General features: G+C 48.6%; 1 protein-coding gene across 1 annotated transcript; it reads left to right on the top strand.

Annotated features, from left to right (window-relative positions):
- The first annotated feature begins 841 nt into the window (after positions 1 to 841).
- On the top strand, positions 842 to 23,522 carry LOC127027171 (solute carrier family 23 member 1-like). The gene is made up of 12 exons (XM_050912727.1): positions 842 to 895; positions 5,106 to 5,255; positions 6,570 to 6,727; positions 10,514 to 10,673; positions 12,004 to 12,185; positions 15,641 to 15,761; positions 16,093 to 16,249; positions 16,448 to 16,701; positions 20,241 to 20,405; positions 20,767 to 20,875; positions 21,940 to 22,035; positions 23,208 to 23,522. The coding sequence occupies exons 1-12, from the start codon at positions 842 to 844 to the stop codon at positions 23,474 to 23,476; spliced, it is 1,875 nt and encodes a 624-aa protein (XP_050768684.1). The 3' UTR covers positions 23,477 to 23,522.
- Positions 23,523 to 24,387: the final 865 nt, after the last annotated feature.

The following is a 24,387-nucleotide window of genomic DNA, read 5'->3' as shown; positions in this document are numbered from 1 at the left end:
GGGCTGGGTTGGGGTGACTAGAACGGCTTGATGGAGCATTAACACCGTTGGCTACTTATTAAGAGAAGGGTAACTATGCTTCAGGCCATCCGATGATCTCCATTCAGCTAGGATCCTTAGCTGAACAGAGATAATCAGATGGCCTGAAGTAGTCCTTTTTCAATCTATGTCTTTTATGCCTCCCTGGTGTCATGTTCTGATTACTTGATTATGGGTTGCTGCCTTAAATAGGCTCCCAGTAAAATCCTCATTCTTTTCATATTGTAATAGGATTATCATACAAGATGACGATGTTTGTACCTAAGCCAAAATACACAGTAGTTTACATGCGGAATAAGTGAAACCATCTAGAAATGGAATTTTCTAAAGATCAGCACAAAGCTCTTCAAACAGGCCCAACCCACACAGAAAATACAAGTTGTTGCTGAATCAGTAATGAGGGAACAAGTTTCAAGGCTGTGCCAGGAAAACAGGGAAATGTCTCACCTCTCTGAAACCCACTGGCATCCTTACCTATGGAGGAAGTTTTTTTTGCCATCAGTTACTTATTCACTCAGTCCAGGGAAGGGCTGCTTTCCAGTTTGGTTTGAATGCCAGTCCTCTAATCAGCTGGAGAAAAGTAGTCACTTATATAAGCCAAGGGAAAGGAAATGCTTCTGCGATACAGCTCACATGAATAGCTAGGACTGAGCGCTGGTTGAGTCCCAAAGTCCGGCTTCTGCTTCTTCTCACCCCCTTTCTTTAGGGCTGCGTTGACCAGGAGAAAGTGGCAACTTGGGAAGCTTTCCTCTTCTTACTGGTCTTTCTTTTTCAAGGCAGTCGGTGAAGGCAAGTGGAAGGCATGACCCCCTCCCCAGACAAAGAACTCAACGGGCTAGATAACCCCAGCTTCGTGGTGAGTCTGCTTGTCTCTGAAGGGTAATTCTTGCATAAATGGGTGTGAGCCCTGCAAAAGGAGGAGAAAGAGAAAGCCAGGGGGCTCGGACTGGCTGCAAGGATGCTGGTGTGTGGTAAACGTCTGTCTCAGCTCCTTTATCAACAGGAATCTGAGGAATGATTTCCTCACTACAGCCTGCCGCTGCTGCTGAAGACTCAGCATACTTTCTACTCTCTGGTGCCCTTTTAACTTCTTTTCTCTCCATTATTTCTAAAAGCATGGAGTAGATGAATGGCAGCGCAAGTGTATCTGTACTGAAAAGCAAGCGAGCTCATGGCTCCTTGTGGCTGTGTCCCTGGGTAGAACATTTTATGTATTAATCAGTAAAATTACAATAGAAATTTAGCCTAGTGAAGAATGTGTTTCTTTGTCATCTGGATCTATTTCCAGAGGGGTGAATTGTCAGAGAGGTGGGTGAAACAGCGATTTGGGAGTCAGCGGGGGAGGGCACCCTGTAGAGTTACAGCAGGGCAGTAAAAGCTGTAAATGATGTGTCAGTTCAGGGGTGTGCAGTGCACTGGAAATGCTGCAGGCTATAACAGCCGTAGGGCAAGGGTCTGGGGCACGGCAGCCCCCTTCCTATCTCACAGCAGGGGTCACTTCCATTAGAAACTAAAAAAGCTGCTTATGTTCTGACAGCAGCTGTGAAGGACTGGGGTCCTGCAACCCCCTTGCTACGTTGGTATAGACCACCCGCCTGGGGGACCTTGGAGGAGGCATTTAACCTCCTGGTGTACAAGTCTCCCATTTCTTAGATAACTCTTGCTGAGCTTGCTCTGAGCAGCGGAGGTGCGGGTGCTGTGCTAGCTGTGGGCAGAGCCTCAGGGACGTGCTCAGAGCAAGTCGGAGGTTTTCTTTCACTATTGTTAACAGGGTCTCCGTTTCTACCTGTTCTGCCATAACGCAGATCAGGCTTGTGACTTCCTCTGGTTTGAATCACCCCAAAGAAGGTAGAAGACAGAGGTCTTGACTGAACCTGTGGTTCAAGCAGTTCAGTTTCTGACTGCCTTCCTGATGCACTTATTTAAGATGCTGTTGAGGGCCCTGATGCTGTTCCTGGAGCCTGAGGCCCAGGGAGGGTGTCCTGGTCCCCTGGGTTCATGGGAGCAGCTGGGCTGAGAACCACCAGCAGCAGTTCCCTGTCCCTGCTCCAGACTGCTTCTGCCTTGTCCTCCTGTCAGCATATCAGCATCACAGACTGGCTGAGGTTGGAAGGAACCTCTGGAGGTCAACTTCTCCAGCCCCCCTGCTCAAGCAGGGTCACCTAGAGCCAGTTGTCCAGGACTACGTCTAGACAGTTTTTTAATATCTCTAAGGATGGAGACTCCACAACCTCTCTGCGCAACCTATGCAGTACTTGGTCACCCTCACAGTGAAAAAGTGTTTCCTGATGTTAAGATGGGACCTCCTGTGTTTCAGTTTGGGCCCATTGCCTCTGGTCCTGTCTCATCCTGTTATCTCCACTCCATCCTTCTCCTGCTGAGCCCTGCTCGCTCGCTCCCCTCCAGCTCCTGGGGGGGGGTCAGGCCTTCGTGTGAGGATCATGCGGGGCTGTTACTGGCACAGGCTCTGCCTGGCTGGAATATGCCTCGTGGTTAACACAGGAAAAGTTGCAATGCAAGGAAAGGAGCTTACTGCTGTCCGCCTAGCTTAGGATTCATCTACCCGTGGTGTTATTCAGGAGTAACTGTCCCCAAATAACTCCGTGCATGGGCAGTCTTAAGTACTTTGCTGTACATTCGTTAATCCACAGCTCAGGCTGTCTTGTTCTGAAATGAAAATGTCTCCACAGGGAGTTATTCAGGAACGCCTTTTGCTCTTGAAGTTCATGCCTGAGTTCAGTTTGAATTAACTCTGTCTTCACCTATCTACTTTGAAGTATTCGTAACACTCCCAGCCTGCCTAGGCTGGATAAATACACTGTATTTAAAAGGTATTACATAGCACATTTTCAACAGCATGATCTAAAATGGGACTTTGCAGACTCAGCCATGAGAATGGAAACCTGGAGGTTTCAGGCAAATGATGAAGTCCTTCAGGATTAATCTGCCACACCTGCAAAATCTACAACTGAATATAACATTAATTTTACATCCTTATTCCCTGATCGCAGCATTAGCTGTTTGCCTCCATCAATGGGTAGGCCGTGAGCGTTACTGCAGCCACCTCTCTTTGCTGGGCATTTCGGTGTCTTCAGGTTCCAGCAGGACTTGGAGGATAAAAAAAAAAGTAGTTTGGTGCTGACAAACTGGTTGAGCTTCTCCTGACAGTAAGTTTCTGTCCCTGCCTGACGGAGCAGGGCATCGCAGCCCAGAAAAGCCCTCTGCTGCTGGTGTGCCGAGGACTCACTGGCTGGAGAACGGTCGATGAAACAAATGGTTTGGGATCTTAATTAGCTTTTGCATTTGGCTCAAAACGTTGTGGCTTCCCAGGCAGCCTCCCTCTACCACATGTGTGTGTGTGCAGGGGTGTGTGTGTACACATAGGTGGGATGTGCATGTGTGTGTGTGTGTGCGCGCACATGGGGTGTCTGTGTGCCCAGGCAACGTACGTGTGTGTGTGTGTGTGTGTGTGCACGTGTGTGCACAGGGGTCAGGGTGGGTTGGAAGGAGGAGTGGACAACCGGGGGCATTTACTTAGCTTAAAAGCTGTGACAACTGAAGCAAAGCAATATTTTGCTTTCCTTGGCAAAACACGCCTTTGTATAAATAAACTCCGCAAGGCGTACAGCTCCGTGGGGAGCCCTGGGGCTTCTGGCTGCCTGGGAGGGGATCCGAGCCTTCCTGGGGAGCTATTTCAGACCCTGCCACCTCCCTGAGGCCCCAGGTGCCCAGGCTGTTTCCCGGTCCCCAGTGCTGCCCCTGCCCTGGGGCATCCCTCCGGGTGCCATTCCCCACACCAGGTAGCTGAGCTGGGGGAGCACCCCGGTAGCCCTGCTTTGAGTCGACTCCTGTGAAATGGACGCTGGGACTCCCCGTCCACTGGTGTCTCTGTAGGAAGGAGGTTTTCTAGTAAGACAAAGGGCAGGTGTGTTTATTGAGGCAGAACATTTGTAAGGGTGGGTGTAAGGAGATTAGAAAGAGAAGACTTAAGAAAATGAAATATAAAACATGCTTCTACTCTGCAATTAGTGGTGATCAAGTTGTTTTAGCATATTTTATCAAAAGCGCTGTTTGGGTGGGTGTCCTGGTTTTGGCTGGGATAGAGTTAATTTTCTTCTTAGTAGCTGGTACAGTGCTGTGTTTTGGATTTAGTGTGAGAATAATGTCGATAACACTCTGATGTTTTAGTTGTTGCTAAGTAGCGCTTATCTTAAGCCAAGGACTTTTCAGTTTCTCATGCTCTGCCAGCAAGCAGGTGTGCAAGAAGCTGGGAGGGAGCATAGCCAGGGCAGCTGACCTGAACTAGCCAAAGGGGTATTCCATACCATAGAACATCATGCCCAGTATATAAACTGGGGGGAGTTGGCCGGGAGGGGCGGATCGTGGCTCTGGCATCAGTCAGCGGGTGGTGAGCAATTGCCTTGTGCATCACTGTTCCCCCCCCCCTTTTTTTTGTTATATTCCTTTTCATTACTATTATTATTATTATTACTATATTTCATTATTCATAGTATTATATTTTACTTTAGTTATTAAACTGCTCTTATCTCAACCCACGAGTTCTGCCTTCTTTCCCGATTCTCCTCCCCATCCCACCAGGAGCGGGGCGGGGAGGGACGGGGAGTGAGGGATCGGCTGTGTAGTGCTTGGCTGCTGACTGGGGTTAAACCACGACAGTGGGACAGCCAGGAGGGACAGAGACCAGGGGGCAGTGCAGCTTTCACTGATGAACCCAGTGCACACTCTTCCTTGCTTCTGGTTGCAGTTTCTCCATCCTTAGCTAGACATTAATGATACTAATGCACATTGTCCAGATGTCCCTTTGAGGCTGAGACACCCTCTAATGTTTCTTCTGGTCTAGACATACACATGCATATAAAAATTTTCCATAGGTGTTTGTACCTCTGTTTTAATTTTCCCTCTTGCTCTTCTTTTTTATCCTGGCATTGTTGAAAGCTACATACGAGGTGTTCCTGCAAGACATGGAGCGTGGCCACAAGAGAGGTAGCTGCTGGGTGCCTGCAGCACTGGGCTGTGGCTAACGAAGGGTCTCTCCTGTTGTCCAGGGCGAAGATGGGAGCTACTACTGTTCCTCACCAGATCGCGCTGCCCGAGGCCCAGAAGAAGGTGGGGGCATGGGCCATGGCCGCAGCAAGCTTGCCTACACTGTCACGGACGTGCCCCCCTGGTACCTGTGTATCCTGCTGGGCATTCAGGTGCGACGAGGGAACAGGTGGAGGCTGGGGGTGGGTGGAAGTTTAATGGCTGTTCAGCTGGTTAATGGGGGTGAAATCCGAATTTGGGAGTGCTTTACCTTCACTGGGCATGACTGGAGCTGTGGGGCTGGATCTCGGTGAACTCAAGTCCTTCCCACCGCCTCCTGAGCGCTGTCATCCTTGTGCCCACAGCTACACTGCACCCCTTGAAGTGCAAATGGGAAGGCAGAGTCCTGGGGCTGGGGCCAAATAGTTAATAAGAACAGGTCGGATACCTCAGCTGAAGGTAGCCAAATGTGTAAGGGCTTCTGAACTTCTGCCTTCCCACGGCAATAAAAACTAAGCAGAAGGGCCCACACTGCTTTCGCTGGTGTCTGTGCCCGCGCGTGTTAAGTGACCCAATGCCACCAATGCCATCCTGGGTACGGAGCCTCAGGGAAGAGAGACCTCAGAGTGATTAAGGTAAGGATGGACTGCGCTTGGAGCTTGGTGGGCATTTTGTACTTTGTTTCCTTAAACGGTTGTCTCAAATTTATAGTGTATTAAATCAAGGTTTTCTGAACACATCTGCATCATAATTTTAATAAAACATGCCTCTACTGAACACAGTGAGTTTCTGAGTGCCACCAGTTCCACCACTGCAGTCCTATGCTCCAAGGTGAGAACTAACGACTAAGGTTAATATTTAAAGCAAAAATAAGTTTGAAAAATCATTTTCACATTTAGTAATTAACTGAAAGTCATTGTAGAAATATGTCTGTGACTCTTCTGAAAAATGCGATGCCTGATTTTTCCATTCTTTGGCATCCATTTTTTATGGTTATCCATAATTGCACTGTGTGAGAAAAGCTACTGATAGCAAAGAATGGGTAGCTCCAATCTCCCAACTTTTTATGTTATCCTTTGTGGTGCAAATGAGATGGACTGAAACATTTGTATTCACTTTGCCTGATTGGTCTCTCCCCCTGCCTTGGGATGTCCCCACCTTCCTGGAAGAGTAGCCTTGCAGCTTTGTCTGCAGGTGCTAGGGATAAACTGTTTGTGTCTGACAGTGGTCTGGGGAGTCCAGAGCACTACAAAAGCTCTTTGGGCATGGAAAGCGGGAGAAGTTTCTGGGGGTGCGTTGCAGTTCTTGTAGGTGCTTTGGAACAGCCCCTAACAGAGCATTAAAGTTGCCAAAAGAGAGAATGGGTAATACTAGTATTGCCCAAACACAAATCTGTGAGTTACTTTTAGATTTCCCTCAACAACACAGTAATAATATACAGCCAGTTCTGTGTCCTTCTTCACCCAGTCTTTCTCTCTGGCTCCTAGCATTTCCTGACAGCCATGGGAGGTCTCGTAGCCATCCCACTGATCCTCTCCAAAGAGCTTTGCCTCCAGCACGACCTCCTCACCCAGAGCCACCTGATCAGCACCATCTTCTTTGTCTCAGGGATTTGCACCCTGCTGCAAGTCCTCTTTGGAGTCAGGTAGGCCAAATGCAAGAAATGGGACACATGACAAAACAGTTTGTAGATGCAATTACTACGTGCTTGGCCACCAGTCTGCTGTAGAGTTTATCTATCAGTGAGGGTCATTTGCTACCCTTGGGCAACCAGGGCACATGCAAAAGCACCCTGAAATCACTGTACGTGATAGCTTTGCACGGCTACCTCACTGTTATGACTTTTGCATCTCCTGGTACTTGATGCATCTTTTGTTGGGCTTATAAGGAACCTGTCCTGCAAAATAATAAAGCATTGAAACATGCAGTAAAGAGTATCTGCTTGCTCCTTACCCCAGGGATTCTCCAGCTGAGGCAGGACCCTTCTGATCTGGGCCCAGGATCAAGGGAGTACAGATCCTGTAGGAAACTCTAGGACAGGGGATAACTGGGAGAAATTGAAGCCCATCTGCCGCTGCTTAGGGACTCAGGGAGGAGTTCTGTGGCACGTACTGTTAAGCGGTGCCAGTTCTCATGATCAGGGATTCACAATCTGAATGTAAGCAAGGTAAATCCTCTTTGCTGCTGAGCTGTTGAAGAGCCAGTAGTGAGGAGCTGAGCATGGAGTTGCCATTCACTACCCAGAAAATGAAGTATGTAATAAGAGACATGACTGCAACACTCCCCCTTGCCACAAAGACCCTGTATCTTTGCTGGCCTTGCAAAATTTCTTTTATTCCCCTTGTCATAACTCTGGGCTGCTTCTCTCTTTCCACAGACTGTTTTTTCGTCCAATCTGGTGGGAACCCATGTTTCTTGCTTGAAAGGCAAAAATCACACATTCTTTGTCTTCTGAATGTGAGGGACCTGGTTAAAACTCTTCTACCATCAAATCACTGGTCAACTGCCAGCTCCATAAAATGTTTTTACTCCTCCTGTTTCTTTCCCCAGTGCAACTTTTCCATGTCTGTCTCTCTTAAGAAGTGGCTGTAGGCAAACCTCTCCCTGGAGGGTGCTCCCCTTCTCCTACATTGCTAGAGGATTAGTGGGGGGGGGGGGCACCCTGGCCATGAAAAAGAGAGAATCTGGTTCTTCTCAGTTCAGTTGAATTCAGGCTGGGGTGCATGACTGTGGCTGTGCCTGCTGGTGTGATTCAGGCTGGAGTCCTCCCAGGCACCCCCCAAACACCTTGGTGAGTACCTGAGAGCTGTGATGTCCCCTGCTCGCTGTTAGCCAAGGATGAAAGAGTAGCAGAGAGCATTTCCTGTGGCTGAATAGCTAAATGAGGAACAACAGATCAAATTAAGTGGTAAGGAGTTGTTCCCGTAGGATAAGCTTGAATGGCTTTTGCTGTGCTGAGGATGCAATTGCCTTGTTGCTGGCCCCAACTATAAGGTGTGAGGGCATTCCTGCCAGAAAGATGGGACTCAGTGGCCAGAGGCAAACCAAGCCTGAGGAGACAGTTGGAAGCAGATTTTTTTTTTTATCCTTTTACTGTTTTCTGAAACCCTGTAGTAGTTGATAACCATAAGTAACCAACAAGACAGCCAGGAAAGTGGTAAATAACAAGTTGGAGGGGATGCTTTTTCCTGGAAAACACCCATGCCACTCTCTGAGGCCCTGGTGAGCCCTCAGCTAAGCACTCTGCACAGTTCCCAGTGTCCATATTTAAGAAAGACTCATTCAGAGCAGAAGAGGTATGGAGATGATCTGTTAATGTGGCATGGGGAAGGGAGACCGTTCGTCTTACAGAGGCTGGCCTGGTTAGCGTGGCAAAGTTGCGGCTCAGAGGGGTATGGCTGCAGCCTGCAACTAGTCTGGGAGAGAAATGGGCAAGCATCAGGCAGGGATAAACCATTTTGGCTAAAAGACAATATTGGCACATGAATGAACGGATGGGAACTGGCCATGAAGATGGGAAGGCTCCCACCAAGAGCGAGTGTGGTTCAGAAACAGCCCTCCAGAAGCAATAGCCAAGGGAAAAGCCCGACCCACTGCAACCTGCAACTCAGTCATGTCACACAGCATGAAAAAGCAGTGACGGGTCCCAGACAGTTGCTGGAGACGCTATCCAAGACGCTCCTGAGGGGAGATACAGGTCGCTTGCCATTATGGTGAGCCGCTCTTAGCAGATGCTTGGACATTGTGTAGTGATAAGCAGAGCATAAGATTTCCTTCCCTAAACCTGCAGCTTTCCCTCTTGCAAACCCCACTGGAAAGAGCTCAGCATGCCCTGTATGCATCACCTTGGCACCCCAGTTTGCTCTGAGCCCACCCATGGCAGCACTGGCCGTGAAATACCTTAAGGGCCAACACAGTGGGAGCTATAAACCTATTGTTAATTCAACAGTGGTGGCACTGGGTCTTCTCTGTTTCTTTTTGTTTGTTTTTTGCCTTGCCCAGCAAAATCCTTTGAAGGCTGCAACATATTTGGCCGAATGCCGTAAATAAGTGACTCCACAGATGACTGATCCTCAAATATAACTTACTGGCAAAGTTTTGACAGTGCTTCAGTTGTGCATGGCATGAGTAATTGCACTGGTATAAATGTTTGGTTTAGGTGACAGAGACGTGGTGCTGTTACAGCTATGCCGTCTCTTATTTTCCAGTGCTTTCCAGAGAATGCTGGAAATGCCTCTGGTTCAGGGAAATCCATGCCCTGCAAAAGCACTCACCCGGCTCGCTGCCCCGCTGCTTTTCTGAGCAGGCACCATGAGAGCTCCTGGCACAAGGAGAGGTTGCTTTGGAGGCTGCTCCCAGGGGTGCTTCCTAAACAGAAGAAGCAGAGGCACCTCGGAGGTTTCCCTTGGCTGGTTCAGAGCTGCTGTGCCAGCCTGCGCCCTTGGGCAGCTTTGGGTTTTTCAAGCACGCTAGAGGAACGGCCAAAACAACTTGCACTGCAATGGGGGCTTAATGCCTGTGGGGCTTTGAAGAGCCAGTCAGGCCTTTTAGGTTTCTGTCTCCATTTCTCCATGTGTGGAAAGAGAAGAGGCTGGCATAGCTCACAGGAGCACCGGCTCCGCTGCACAAAGCTCTGTATGGAGCCAGTGCTGAGCGCCTCTGGAGGTGTGAGGTCCTTGCTAGCCTGAAGGGTTTCCAGAGTGAGGGTTACTCTAAGCCAGGAGACACGCGGCATGGAGAGAGAGCCAAGGTCTCACTCAGCCAGCGTGCTCAGACCCGTCCATGCAGGTCTCCTTTCCAGTGTCAGTGGAAACAGGGCAGAGGAATTAGCTTTAAAACCCGGTATACTAAAAGCCAAGTCACATTTTCTACTGCCCTCAGTCTGAGGATGGTTGTGACGTGGGGAGTAGCCAGTGCATGTCCTTGTGTTCATGAGCAGGTTGTGAAGAAAACTGAGGCAGCTGAAGGGGACAGAAGAAGCAACTGGATATTGGCAAGATTTGGGCCTAGGTCAATGCTGAGCTTTTCTTCAGAGTCTCGCCATCTTTCTCCCTTGGTCTTCTCCCCTCCTCCAGCTTTTTCTTTTGGTTGTTGTTTTACTCTGTGCAGCTCTGTGGTCTCATCACACCTTAGGAGGACTACTTTATCCTGAATGCAGGGTAGCAGAGTTTGACTGCAGCACCGATGTGTCCCTCCATTGCTGGTGTTTGAACCTGAGCTCTTCCCCCTGGGTCATTGCTCTTGAGTGCAATGGGCAGCAATTCCCACCTGTGGTCAGTGATGGAGACCTGCCAGAACATTTCAAAAGATACTGCCAGAGGCCATGGGCAGACTGATTTTTAAATTTATTTCGCTTTACTTTCTCTCACCCCTATGGAGCTGGGTTTCTAGCATTCTTGCTCGTCATCTTTTCCCTCTGCTCTCCTTCCAGGTTGCCTATTATTCAAGGAGGGACTTTTGCGTTCCTGACCCCCACCCTGGCCATGCTGTCTCTCCCCAAGTGGAAGTGCCCTGCCTGGACACAGAACGCCACCCTGGTAAATGCCTCTTCACCAGAGTTCATCGAAGTCTGGCAAACTCGGATGCGAGAGGTATATTACATTTTCAGTGGCACCTGCTCTGTATCAGGGCTGTTTGCTTTCAGAAAAGCACCTGACCATGGCAGAGCCATCACTGCTAGAGAACCCTCCATCCCCAGTGGACCTTGGCCCTCACCCTGTTGCAGCTTCCTAAGCATCTCTTCTCTGGCAAAAAAGCAGGTGCTTCACTGCTGCTGAACAGGGGACATGCAGACCTTGGGTGATCTATGGTCCCTGCAAAGTCTTCACTGGTCCAGCCAGATCCCTTCTCCATGAAGCATGGTTAGCCTTGAGGAAGGAAGGGAGGGAAGACATTTCCAAGGAAGGGACCCTGTCTAAGCACAGGAAACATAGTAAAAAGAAATGCAAGGGCAGAACTTACTGTAAATATTAAAGAAAAGTGCATTAGGTAGTCAAAAGAGAGGAGGAAAGGTCAGGGTTCTCACTGCCTTGTTCTACATCTACTGCCTTATCAAAGTAAGTGGCTAAATTTGCCTCCGTTGATCCATTCGTTGGGGTGCTTTGCAAAGCACTTGGGAAGCATTGCGAGCTCACGAAGGATTTGCTGTGCAGCATAGGCTGCCCTCCCTACTGATACACATAAATTTATCACAAGGGCACTGCTGCCTTCTCCTTTCAGGCTGGGTGCTTCACCCCCGCCCCTGTGTTTCTCTTCCCTTTGGAGCCGGGGGAGGGAAGGTGCTCAGCACCACAGAGGGCCCAGCCTGGATTTATCACCAAATCTGTGAAGGCAGAGATCAGCCTCATCCCTGAGCCCCCTGCCTGGAGCTGACATGAACAGCGAAAGGCATTCAGGATGTTATTGCTGACTACTTAGCAGTGATTGCCAAACACAGGAAAGTTCAGGGTGATAAATGTGTCCTCAGAGGGAAACCTATACTCAGAAAAAAACAGAGGCTGTAATGACCCACCTGCCCTACCAGTGTGCTGAAGTGCCCCAAGCCCTTCCCAGATGGGACATGAGTGGAGACTATGGCCCTCCTCCCGTTTTCTGGGCAAGAGCTTTTCCCCTGCATTTTGGGGGAGTAGGAGGAGAGAGTGCAGGAAAGCTGATGCGTGCTTGGGTGGCCCAAGAGGACAGGGAGGAGGGGGTCTCTGGAACAAAATTAGCCCTGGTGAGGACTAAATCCATCAGCCAAGGGGCGAGTTGGTGTGCTGGTAGTTTGGTGGTCCTTCCCCACACATAATGCTCAGCCAGGCTTTGCTGTAGTCAGCAGGAGGCCGAGCCTGGCTCTCACACTGGATTTGCACTGACTTATGAAGGAAAGGCTCAACAGCTGGACCTCCTTTCAACCTCTCCTCTCTTCCTCCATTTTTCCAGGTGCAAGGAGCTATCATTGTAGCTTCCTGCTTTCAAATCTTTGTTGGATTTTCTGGCCTGATCGGATTTCTGATGAGGTTCATCGGCCCCCTGACAATTGCCCCCACCATCACCTTGGTTGCGCTACCTCTCTTTGACTCGGCTGGGGACGAGGCTGGGCAGCACTGGGGCATAGCATTCATGTAAGTCTCACTTCCTTGTGGGAAAGCTGAGCATACACAAACCGCCTACCTCTAATATGAAACCAAGTGTCGCAGTCTGTAGCAGGGTTCCCCTGGGTTCAAGGTTTATTTGTTGAGCACTAACATGTGGCAGGCTTGTGCAAGGCAGCAGCATGGCATATTTCTCTCTCCCCCCCCCCCCCCCCCCCCCGGAGGTTAGAGCCTTCAACAACAAAGCAAAACCCAAAAATGAGTTAAAAAATCTGATTTTTGTGAATATCCAAAGTTCATAGGTCAGTAGAGAAACATCTTTCCTGTGTGTGGTTCCTGGGTGCAGTCTCCGTCACAGTTGTCTACGCACACTGTCTTACACACTCATTATTTAAGTTAAAAAGATATTACTAAAATGACAAAGTTGAGCACTCAGAGTTAGGTATTCTTTGAGTTAAAATAACTGGTGCTTTATGTATTGTTTTCACATGACGAGGAGGAATTGTTTTCTCCACAGAGGGCCTGGGGGGCTCTGGAAATGTCTGTGCATGTGGCTTTGCAGCAGAGTGCTCTTTCAGGGATATTTGTGTGCGTGCCCTTGTGCATGAGTGTACAAGCGTGCTTGGTGGCAGAATTTCCTTGGTATTTCAGAAATAAGTTAAAAAAGTAGAAATGCCACTGCATGGTTCCCCTGCAGATTTGGCACCTTCAGATCCCTAATGCAGACTTCAGCTTGGGATAACATGGAACAGGAGTAGGTTGTTACCCTCTCTGTGGGCTCCCATCAGTTTGCTAGTGCTTTCAGAGCTGCCTTTGGAGACTCAGGGGGCAGGCTTGACTGCAGCCCTGGGAAGGCAGTGTGCTGTTGTGGGGACATGCCCCAGTCTACTTCTCTCTTGTTCTGTTCTCCTCCCTGCACCTGCCCTCCCAGACCCCAAAAGTCACCTCTCCTCTCCACCCCCAGTTCCTCACCTAACCGGTCTCTTCCACCAGCATCCCATACAACCCCAAACCCTGCCTGCAACCCAGCTTTCACCATTGTTTCTGCCACCACGTTGCTGGCTTGTTTTCCTGTTCTCCAGTTCTGGTGATTTGTCCTAGCCCCTTTGCTTAGCCAGTCTGAATTTTCCCTTCAAATTGTATATCCTTGTCTGGACTATCTCCTTTTTCTGCCTCCCTTCTTCAGCCACTGGCTCCTAACCTCAGACTCTCGCGTGACCTCTTTGCCCAACTGTGCTGCTCCATTAATGGGGTCCCAGTCCTCCAGCCTGTGTCCCTGCTCTCAACTCGAGTCACTCTTTCTGTCTGGTTCATTTCTGTCCCATCTTCTACCCGTACTGATCCCAGTCCTTTCCATCCTGACTCAGACACCTTAGCCCCAACCTGATCATTGTGCTCTGAGCCATCTCAGTTGTGTCTTTTGCTGCCTTCTCCATGCTCCATGAGTGTCAGTAGGGAAAGAGGGCGAGTGGTGATGGAGAAGGTGGAAGACATAAGCCATGTGGTTTCAGCCCTGCTGTTCAGCCCCACCACATCCCAGAGCCCCCATGATGGGCGATACCCACTGTTGCCTCAAGAAACTGGTCTAGTGCATGCTCACTTGCTCCCTGGTGATGGTGCATACACAGTTCATTGCTGGGCAAGGCCTGGACATACTCAGAAGGCTCAGAATCTTTATGGGCTGCAAATGCTAAAGCCTGAGATGTTTCTGCTGACTGCTTGGGACCTGGGATGAATGATCATTGTTACAGACTGAGCATATCTGAGCAGATTTTTGTGAGAAAGAGCAATATCCTTTACCCCAAAACAAGTTCTACTAAGTCTCAAATTTCTGCTTCGGGTCATAAGCAGACCCTGCTACTGATCAAGGCAAAATGACCTTCTTAATGCAGGCTATATACTATGTCTATTTCCTGAACATTGCTCTTTGAAATAGGTTTGGGATATATTTTTCCAGAAATATTTGGCCTGAGGCAGACGTTTTCCATGGAAATTTTCATCCTGAATGGGTAAAGTCAGGCAGAATTATAGGCAGCTGAAAATAGCATGTGTTAATGGAATGTGTCAGGCAACCTGAATAATAAGCAGTGACACCTATCCGAGATAGACGAGGGCTCTGCAGTGATTCATAAGGCTGCTGAGCACCTTTGTTAATGCAAATGCACACAATGTGCACTGACGCAGTCTGTCTGGGCTCTGTAGCTTTAGAAACCACAAATGGAAACCAGTTCCTCCTCAGGCTTTCTGCCTCCAGTGATTCAGTGCTTTGAATTGTGATTGATAGATAACCTTTGGCTGTATGTCGTGGCGTGTCTTTGCAGAGAGATGAGGGTAGCGTTTCCTTTGCACTGCTGGTATTCTGCCTGCCCGTGAATATTGCACCTATAGCTCATCACCTTTTCACACGTGGAAAACTACCAGTTTTTCCTGCACTGCCAGTGCACTTCAGCTGGTGCAATCGATTTCTCACCAAATCCTATCTGGATTAATTCACTCAATGTATACAGTTTAGACTTGTTATAAAAAATTGAGGTGCCCTTCAGAGGCCTGGTTAACATAGGAGGAAATTGTCCAAGGTCTTCTACCAGCTCAGCAGTCAAGGTGGGGTGCCCAGTCCCTGCCCTCTCGCCACATATAGCAGCCTCCAGCTTCATCTGGTTGCCCTTTCTGGGGGGAAGACACATGGGAGGCAGACAGGGCTTGCTGTGAGCGCACCCAGCTGTGCTGCCATTCACAGGAGACGTGTCCTACACAAGGGATGGGAGAGGAGCTGCACCTCGTGGTCGCTTCCACCAGAACGAGCCCTGGGTGCTGCCGGGGGCACCTGTGAGCACCCCTGCCTTGGAGGACCCCTCTGCTGCGCAGCCCTCGCAGACCGGAGGGCCGTGCTCTCCCCTTCTCGGCTGGCTGGGAGGGCTCTGTGAGCACCATGTGCAGCCCCACAGTCCCGCCATGCTTTTTTCTTTCAAAACAAGGACTTGCACAGCCAAATCAAATCCTCTTTCTTTTACTCCATGCCACTTAGGAGCTTTTTGCCATTTGCAGAGCAGCATAGGTAAACGTGAAATCAGGAAAACAATAAATCCTGTATTTCCAGTATATCTGAATTACACAGAGGTTCAGGGACAGTTTCCTATATAGCCTGCCTGGCCCTTGCATGTCTCTCAGGTCTTTCTTTTACTCAAGTGTCATTTTTAAACTTCCTGCAACTGTGTCACACTCACTGATGCACTATCTTGGGGGTCAGTCTTGAAACAAAAGGGGGAAAAAAGATATTTGCAAATGAGCTGTCGGTAGAGCATGATGGAAAGCTTGTTCCACCTCAGGCTTGCTGGAGTGGGGAGCCACCCTCTGGTGCTGAGAGCCTGTTTTTTGGAGTCCACTGGAGTCCTGAGTCCTTGGGTAGCAGGTCTTCAGTTAATGTGGGGACAGGCAGGCAGTTGGGTACCCATTTTGTCTCATGGTCTGGTATTCCCTCCTCCTAGGACTATTTCTTTCATAGTTCTGTTCTCTCAGTACCTGAAAGATGTGCCTGTGCCGCTGCCGTCTTACCAGAGAGACAGGAAGTGCCACCTCTCCCCAGTCTACCTCTTCCAGATCTTCCCGGTACGTTGGGGTTCCCAGAGACGCGGTGATCATGGCAGAGGGACTGGCCTCACCTGCCCCAGGCTGCCTGGGCTCTTTCCACTCATGTCGAGCTGAGTTAGTGCTTCCCAGCCCAGCCTGTGTGGCAAGGGGGCAGAGGGGGAGAAGGTGCCAATGGCCCTGACCATGGGGAGGGAGGGAAGGAGGGAAGGCCACCAAGATCCCCTGCTGTCCCTCTGCCTCCATTCCATGTGCGGGGAAAGGGTTGAACAGGGAGACACCTTGTCCCCACAACCGTGCTGGAGATGTGGTCATACCCTGACTGGACCCCACTGCTGCATGTGATGGGCAGGTGCTGCTGGGGCTCTCCCTGAGCTGGCTGCTCTGCTACGTGCTGACGGTGACCGACGTCCTCCCTGCGGACCCCACTGCCTATGGCCACTTGGCCCGGACGGACACCCGTGGGGATGTTTTGTCCCAGGCTCCCTGGTTTCGGCTGCCTTACCCAGGTACCACTACCCCCCTTTCCTCATCCCACCGTGCTGCTTCCTCCTCCGGCTTGCACCTCCACTTACGGCTAGCAGGGGGAGATGAAATGCCAAAAATCAGGCAAACACCCACAAGCATCCCTGCTGTTCTCCTCCCTGCCACAATAGATTTCAGGGCAAACTTGCCCCACCGACCTGAACTGAGATCTTTACTTGCAGGCCAGTGGGGAGTGCCAACCATCAGCCTGGCTGGGATATTCGGCATCTTAGCCGGGGTGATTTCCTCCATGCTGGAGTCCGTGGGAGATTACTATGCCTGCGCCCGCCTGTCCGGGGCCCCGCCGCCACCAAAGCACGCCATCAGCCGTGGGATAGGGGTGGAAGGCATCGGCTGCCTCCTGGCCGGAGCCTGGGGAACGGGGAACGGCACCACGTCGTACAGCGAGAATGTGGGGGCCCTGGGCATCACCAAGGTGAGCCTTGCTGCAGCGGAGTGGCTGCAGTGCCCTGGCCCTCCTGGAGGTTTCCCCTGGGGGTGTATGTATAAAGGAGTGGTGCACATGGGTATGTGCTGGACCTGGGATGTGATCTTAGCCCACCTCCTGGAAGGCACACTGGAAAAATGTGCCCTGGCACATTGGTGACCTCCTCGGCAGCACTACAAGTCACCTAACAGAGGTGGCCAGTCCCTCTCTTTCTCTGCTTATGGTCTGTATATGGGACGAGTGCACACTGCTGTTACTCAAGGCACCTGGCTTAGGTGAGACTAAAGAGAGCATGTTACATCTGAGCTAACCTGGAAACTTCCTGAGGACTGACTTTATCAAAGACTGTCTGTCTGTCTGTCTGTCTGTCTATCTGTCTTCCTAATAAAGAGGAGAGGGGAGGAGAGAGAAGAGGAGAGGAGAGGAGAGGAGAGAGGAGAGGAGAGGAGAGGAGAGGAGGAGAGGAGAGGAGAGGAGAGGAGAGGAGAGGAGAGGAGAGGAGAGGAGAGGAGAATAAAAAAGAGAAGAAAAGAGAAGACAAGAGAAGAAAAAAGACAAGGAAAAAGGAAAGGAAAAGAAAAAGAAAAAAAGAAAAAAGGAAAGGAAAGGAAAGGAAAGGAAAGGAAAGGAAAGGAAAGGAAAGGAAAGGAAAGGAAAGGAAAGGAAAGGAAAGGAAAGGAAAGGAAAGGAAAGGAAAGGAAAGGAAAGGAAAGGAAAGGAAAGGAAAGGAAAGGAAAGGAAAGGAAAGGAAAGGAAAGGAAGAGAAAAGATAAGAGAAAAGATAAGAGAAAAGATAAGAGAAAAGATAAGAGAAAAGATAAGATTTAATAGGGCTTCAAATTCCGGAATTTTTATAACCCAAGGATGGCAATCACGTGAAAGGTAGACTATTTCTTTGGGATTATAAAATGTGATAGCAAAGGTTTATGTTTTTACCTCTCTATAAAGTTTTGTGAATCCCTTGAGAATCTTATTGCTCTTACAAGGGTAAGAAATTTCCAGAGATAAGCTTGACAATCAGATCATAGATTTTCACTAAGCTTTACAGCCAGGGGATGGGTACATCCAGCAGCCAACTGGAGAACATTTTTAAATCATTGTCAAATAAGCAATGTAATGTCAGCAGAGCTGTGAGTCAGTAAATAAATGCAGAATTTGACTTACGGCTCCCACTCTATAATATTGCTTATTTCACTGGATTTTATAAACCTCACTCACAATAACTGTTTTTCACAGACTGAAGCATTAGTGTTTGACTGAGGTGGCTGCTTCCAGCAGCAAGGGATGTCTGCATGGAGTCAAGTTTAACCTGTCACCGCATGTACCTTGTCACTATGAAATCTGTGCATACCGACCATATACCTGAGCCCGTTCTTTCCTGACATGTAGTTTGCTGCATACATTGTGCGTATGAGATGTAGCATAGTGCAGAAGTGCCCAGACTCATAATTATCAGATTATAGGACATGTTCTCCCCATGTATGCTAAGTCCTTCAGGTGGACATGCCATCCTTGCTGATTTAGGAGAGATGTTTCCCTTAGATCCCACCTCTGCTCACTTCGTTCACACTTAAGAGAGCAGAAAATACAGTCTCATCTCAGTCAACCTTAAATCAGTGTAAAGACTCTGGCTGGGATAGATGGGGATGCTGAGAGCACAAGGCAGATTTCATTTCATTTTTTACGTGGGAAACACATTTTTCCATAACAAATGGAAATGCAAGGGACTTGTTTCCTCTGCTTCAACAGAGGTATCCAGCACCACCTGAAACATCTTTGGAGATCTCAGATATCCACAGGGGCTGTCAGATAAGGCAAGACGAAGCTGCGGGAAGCTGCCAAGATGCAACATCTTAAATGGCACCAGGCACCTATATTTAAGCTGCTTGATCAAGCCCAGCATGCCAGTACTGAGCTCTCATTTCCAAGAAAAGAATAGGAGAATTTTAAGGAGAGGTAAAGACCTCAGAGTCACCATATAGACAGTAGGGAACTGTGCAGTTTCTTCGACCTTAAGAAAGAGAACTGATTTTCTTTTTTTCCTGACATAATTGAAACAAACTCTAAACTAGAGGTTTTAGCAGCATATGCTCACAGTTGTGGTATCTGTGGATTAGGTAATTTGCCTTTAAAGCCAACTCCATATACTGGGTAATTTGACATTTTGACAAATTAAGAATCTGAAGCTTCATTCTAATCCTGGAACAAATAGATCTGTTGGCTTTTATTAAATTACAGTTTTGATGGTAATGGTGTCCCAAGGTTTTAAGCCAAGGAATATAAAAAGCCCACCTCAAGGCAATGCATGATTTTATTTTGAAACTCCTCACCAAATCTTTTTCATTTATCTTTCACAATCAAGTAAGACTTAAAATATTTTAAAGGGACGTGTTTAAGAAATACTTAAAAAGAGACACTACTAGTTACTGGGAATGTTTTTGTTGAAAGCATTCACAGAAAGCCTGTCCTGTAAATATGACATTCTTCAGATATTTGAAGGGAGGGATTAAAATATTTAATTGAATTATAAAATGTTTGCAGAGGATTACAGAGTTTCACTGCCTAAGACACGAACGTTGTAAATCTTAGCATGATTCTTTCAGCTGTCCAAGTTTTGGTGTGGCAAGGCGTATCTTGAATTGAAAGTCTAATAAATATTGCTGCTTTTCTTTTTAGTTTCCAGTGTCTGTAAATGTCTCTTTCATCCCTTTGTTTGGCAGATACTCTTTTTCTTTCCTATTTGCATGCTCTAACAGATCTGAATGAAAGGCATAGCTTGGTGCTTCATCCCGTCTTTGTTGTAGTGCCCAACCAAAAGGCCACTCTGGCTCTTCCTAGGGGAAAAAAAAGAGAAAAAAATGGTTTTACTGAAGCTAGATGGGTGATGAGAGATAGGGACAGACCAAGAGACTTCCCCGCTTCTCATTAGCCATTTGTTGGCCATGGAAAGGATATATCAGATCCCAGAGCTTGGGATTGGAGCAGCTAGCCAGCTCTGGTCTCCCAAATCTTGGTCTCCAGGGAATGGAGGGATTGGTGTGGGACACCAATTTTTAGATTGGCAATCCAGACCCTGCTGGAAGGATTGTCCAGTGAATTGACTGGGTGGTTGCAGTGCCAGCCTGTGGGTATGCCAAGACATTTCTAGGCTGGAGCGAGAGCAAAGCTGTGTGTGGGGATTACTCTGCTCTTGATTTAATAATAAATTTTTTGTTTAACAGCAAACCGTTAAAAGTCCTGACAACAGTAGGAAAGAGGATAACACCAAGTAAATAGGTGTGGATCCATGATTGCTCTCAGAGTGCCTTTCATGATAAGTATTTACTAGCGTGCAAATACTGATGCTTCCCATGCAGTGTGAGCATCCCAGCTCACTGGCAACTGCATCTGAACCTGCGACTGAATGTGCCATTGAGTGCTTCAGCCAGAGGTGCAACCCCTGCCCGGCAGGCTGGCGCTGGAGCCTGCCATCCCTCGCCTTTCTGCGCCAGTTGGTGCGTGACTGCCTCTTCTTCCTCTTGCCCCAGGTAGGGAGTCGAACGGTGATCATTGCCGGTGCCTGCGCCATGCTCCTGAGCGGCATCTTCGGGAAAGTCGGGGCGATGCTTGCCAGCATACCCACCCCTGTGATTGGAGGCATGTTCCTTGTGATGTTCGGAGTTATCACGGCAGTGGGGATTTCCAATTTGCAGGTAACAGCTGTGCAAGCACCGTTTCATCCCTAGGGAAGGGGACTTTGGTTTCAAGTGAGGTTCTTACCAGGCTGAGTCAGATATAACTGCACTGCAGCAAATGCAAACATTTGTGTTGGCATTTCCTCGGGTGAAGATGAGGGGATGTACCCAGAGGGGCTAAATTGCAGAGGGCTCCTTGGTCATGGCAGGGCTTGCTGGCACCGGGGGCAGCAGGATCACTAATGCCCAGCAGCACCAGGGCTGCTGCCTGGGTCCACTCCTGCATGCAGTGTTTACATCCGAGCATGTCTCATGAACACAACAGTAATCCACAGATTTGGGTAATTCCAAACATAATGTATACAATTTCTCTGTGCAGTACACAGATATGAACTCCTCCAGAAACATCTTTATCTTTGGATTTTCTGTATTTGCTGGCCTCACGGTTCCCAACTGGGCAAGCAAAAATAGTACACTGCTGGAAACAGGTAAGAAGCAACATCAGAAGCATTTTCTGTAGCATAAAACTGAAGCAAAGGCTGATCCAGAGAAATCTTTTAAAATGCAGTTTTTCCTGATAAAACCCTGAAACCTGTGCTTTGACTGTTGCCTGTTTCTTTCTGGGAGGGCTGTTCTTGCCCTTTGCTCTGATGCACAGCTCTGGTACGGAAATCTCTGCTCTTGATCAGTGACTGCACCTCACCAGATTCCTGTTGGGCTAAGGATTGCAGAGCGCTTCCCTGGAACACATTCCCGGGATAGGGCAAGAGAATACTCCAGGGCTGAATCTTGATCAAGATCTCAATGAATGAGGCTTTCTTACGTGCTCATACACAATAAAACTTTGTGCTTCCAAAATGCAAGAGCAGACTCCTCTACTAAATTCCATCAAGTTCACTTTATTGAAATTTCCAGTCCTCCAACAGTTACCCCTTCATTGTGTCTCGTGTGACTAATGTGTTTGTCACAAAGGCTGTAGTGTCCTCTCTTAAGGTATATATGGCATGCTGGGTGGGCTGTTGAAAGAGCTGGGCCCACAAGTCACACACTCTATAGACGGTGTATCAGATACTCAGTGCCACTGGGCTTTGCTCATGTCTATTAGCCCTCACAGAGAAATATCACACCTGATTAACTTGTGGTGAAATCCCATGCTAAATATACCTGTATTTCTTTGGGAACTGAAGCTCGTGCTTTTGTAGGGAACTGCTTGGTATTATGTCATGGAGGTGCAGAACGTGTTTGGAGCAGAAGGCAGCTTTTTCTGGGACAGTGCTGTGGTCTGCACTGTTAATAGGCTCTTAATGTATTTATGAGTCATCTCTTGCCCACCAGCAGCTGGGTCAGTAAATAATTATGCAGAATAAAACTGTAGGACTGAAACTGGCAGTGAGATCAATCTCCCTTGCATTGCCAAATCTTAAGCTCTGCTTTGAGATTCGCAAGTCTTGTCTAAACAAGCATGCAGCTTGCAGTCTCTTGGCACCGGGTATGTTGCTGGTCAAACATGCGTGTCTCTGCACCACTATCCAAAGCTTTGTTTTTCTGCTAGGAATCATCCAGCTGGACCAGGTGATCCAGGTGCTTCTCACCACTGGCATGTTTGTGGGCGGACTCCTGGGGTTTATCCTTGATAACACCATTCCAGGTAGGATTTGCTGAAATGAGCTAAGTTACTAGTCTGTGCCTGCCCTAGGGTCTGTTTCCTAGTATTTTTTGTCTTCATGACTACTGCTCTATGGGTAGGAGTTGTGCTAGCAACCATGAAACACCATGTGACTGAACTCCTCCCAGAGAGGGGTGAGGAACAGGAGACATCACTGAAATGGTCTCTGGCTGGAAAACAGCAGCTTATCAAACACTAACTCATTTTTCAGGAACAACGCAGTCTGAGGAAAACATTTATTGGGAAAAATGTCTTTTAGGGAAAATGGCAGCCTACAGCCATGTTGCTGGTTGAAAGGAGAGAGAAAGGCAACTACAAGAAGTGGAAGGAGCCAACGTGTGCCTCCTTATGAGAGCTGCTAGAACTGAGGCTGAACGAGTGCCACAGCAGTGGAAAGCAGTAGGAAAGGCTGGTGACCAAAGACAGGATGACCTGCAGCTGGCCCTCACAGCCAGCAAAGAGCCTCTGATTTTCATCAAGCCTGGGGGGGATGGCATAAGCATAGGAGAGGAAACTCTCTTTTCTGCTACAGAAAAAGAACAGGAAGGACACTTTGTCAACCAGATTCTTTTACCATCTCAGGCTTCTTGGAAAGCCAATCTCCTTTTGGCTCATTAATTTTCTTGTAGCCCTTGATCTTCAGCTCCTCTGGGCAGAATTTACAGGTGTGCTCAGTCCCTTTCCCAAGAGGGACTCAGCCGCTGCAACAATTACAGGCACTTAGCAATTCCTTGGCTAGGGTAAAGGCCTGTGACGGACTAGTAATTGCTAGCTAAACCTTATTCCCCCACTCCGCAGTATCTGGGCAGTTAACATTCAGCCTTGCTTTCTTAGCACTGTATGAACCCTGCCTTTGAACAGTTCTTGGATCCCCCATGGCTTGTGAAAACTTGTCTTGGTATACTTGATTTCCATGGAAAGCAGTGGAGAAGATTGCTTATCTGGAAGCCATTGCAGGAAGACAGGTCTTGTCTAGAAACTTGTTAGTGAATTTTTGTAAGGAGCTTTGGAGCTAGAAGGGTTTAAGTGCAACATATCTGTATGTTGTGCTGGGTCTGCTGGGATCTGAGAAGTGGGTGTGAGGCACACAAGGTAGTCCTATGCTCGGAACACTCCTGGTTTTAAACACAACGGTCTCATTTTTGCTGTTGCAGGAACACAGGAGGAGCGGGGGCTCCTGGCATGGAAGCATAGCCACAAGGGAGGGGTGGACAACTCTCAGCTCATTTCCAAAGTCTATGATCTTCCATTTGGCATAGGCACCAGATACTGTGCTGTCTCTTGGTTTCGGTATCTCCCCGCTTGCCCCAAAAGACTACCTGTTGGCACGAGAATGGATGAACTGAAGGCTGCTGGACAGGAAAGCAGTGTTAAAGCAAGCTCAGAAACGGACTGTAAGATAGGTGCTGATACAAGGATATAAGCACCTGGCCTGCAGGTGAACTCATCTCAGAAGCAGAGGTCTGAAAAGCATGTCTGCAGCCCCCATCATTTGAACATGAGCTGGCAGCTGTTAGAGGCTGGAGCAGGAGAATGATAAAGTCTTTCTCTTCCCAGCTCTGTCCCCTGCACCACTGGTGACCTTTGACGGAGTCATTTTTCTCCTCTCTGCTCCTGCCTGCCCACCTCTAGGAAGAACCTAATCCCTCTTTGGGGAACACCAAAGCCCAAGAAATGCCTGGGAAAGATGTTCAGTTTCCTTCCTTGCACTGAGCCTGGGGGACCCCAAGGCACAGCTGTTTAGCTGAAGCAGAGCTCTTCCTGTCCCCTGTCCTGGCTGCTCAAGGGGCCACAGGAGAAGGCATCCCTGATGTGGGCCCTGTACCACACTCAGGCATCTCTTGGGCTGAGGCTAATCCCCACCACCTTAAAGATCTGTAATGGCAACGCTCACCTCTCAGCTTGTGGTTTACACCTCATCCTTGCCAAGGGGAAGGAGTGGGCACCTCTAGGTCATGATTCATCTCATTCCATATTCCCATAATTTAAAGTCAGTCAAATGAATGATGTTTTAAGAGAGGTGTCTAAAGTTAATGGGATGGATTGTCTTCTGAACATGCCTCTCCACCTTAGACCGCACAGGGAATCTAGAGACCTTACTTAGGTTCTTGACCTAACAGAAAAACCCAGCTTCACTGAAATGAATCCCACCTGGGGTGCTGGGAGCAGTCTCAGGGGAGCCAGCTTCCCCAGGGCACCAAACCCTACAAAGATGAAGGAATCGTCATCAAAGATGAAGGAGAAAACTCTTCTGCTCGCAATCTGATGCATCCCTGCTACTGCTATGTCCTGTGTCCCCCCACCGTACCTGTTTGGTCTGGTGTGGTGATTGTG

This window comes from Gymnogyps californianus, chromosome 1 (genome assembly GCF_018139145.2).
Source record: "Gymnogyps californianus isolate 813 chromosome 1, ASM1813914v2, whole genome shotgun sequence".
Lineage (NCBI taxonomy): Eukaryota > Metazoa > Chordata > Aves > Accipitriformes > Cathartidae > Gymnogyps > Gymnogyps californianus.
Note: the sequence above shows the minus strand (reverse complement) of the source record. Positions and strands in the feature narration are given on the sequence as shown.

What these genes read in the sequence shown, in the direction of transcription:
- LOC127027171 (XM_050912727.1), top strand. Translation starts at nt 842, where the DNA reads ATGACCCCCTCCCCAGACAAAGAACTCAACGGGCTAGATAACCCCAGC. An exon ending in GTATCCTGCTGGGCATTCAG is followed by an intron (nt 5,256 to 6,569) that starts GTGCGACGAGGG and finishes TCTGGCTCCTAG; the next exon opens with CATTTCCTGACAGCCATGGG. An exon ending in ACCTCTTCCAGATCTTCCCG is followed by an intron (nt 15,762 to 16,092) that starts GTACGTTGGGGT and finishes TGTGATGGGCAG; the next exon opens with GTGCTGCTGGGGCTCTCCCT.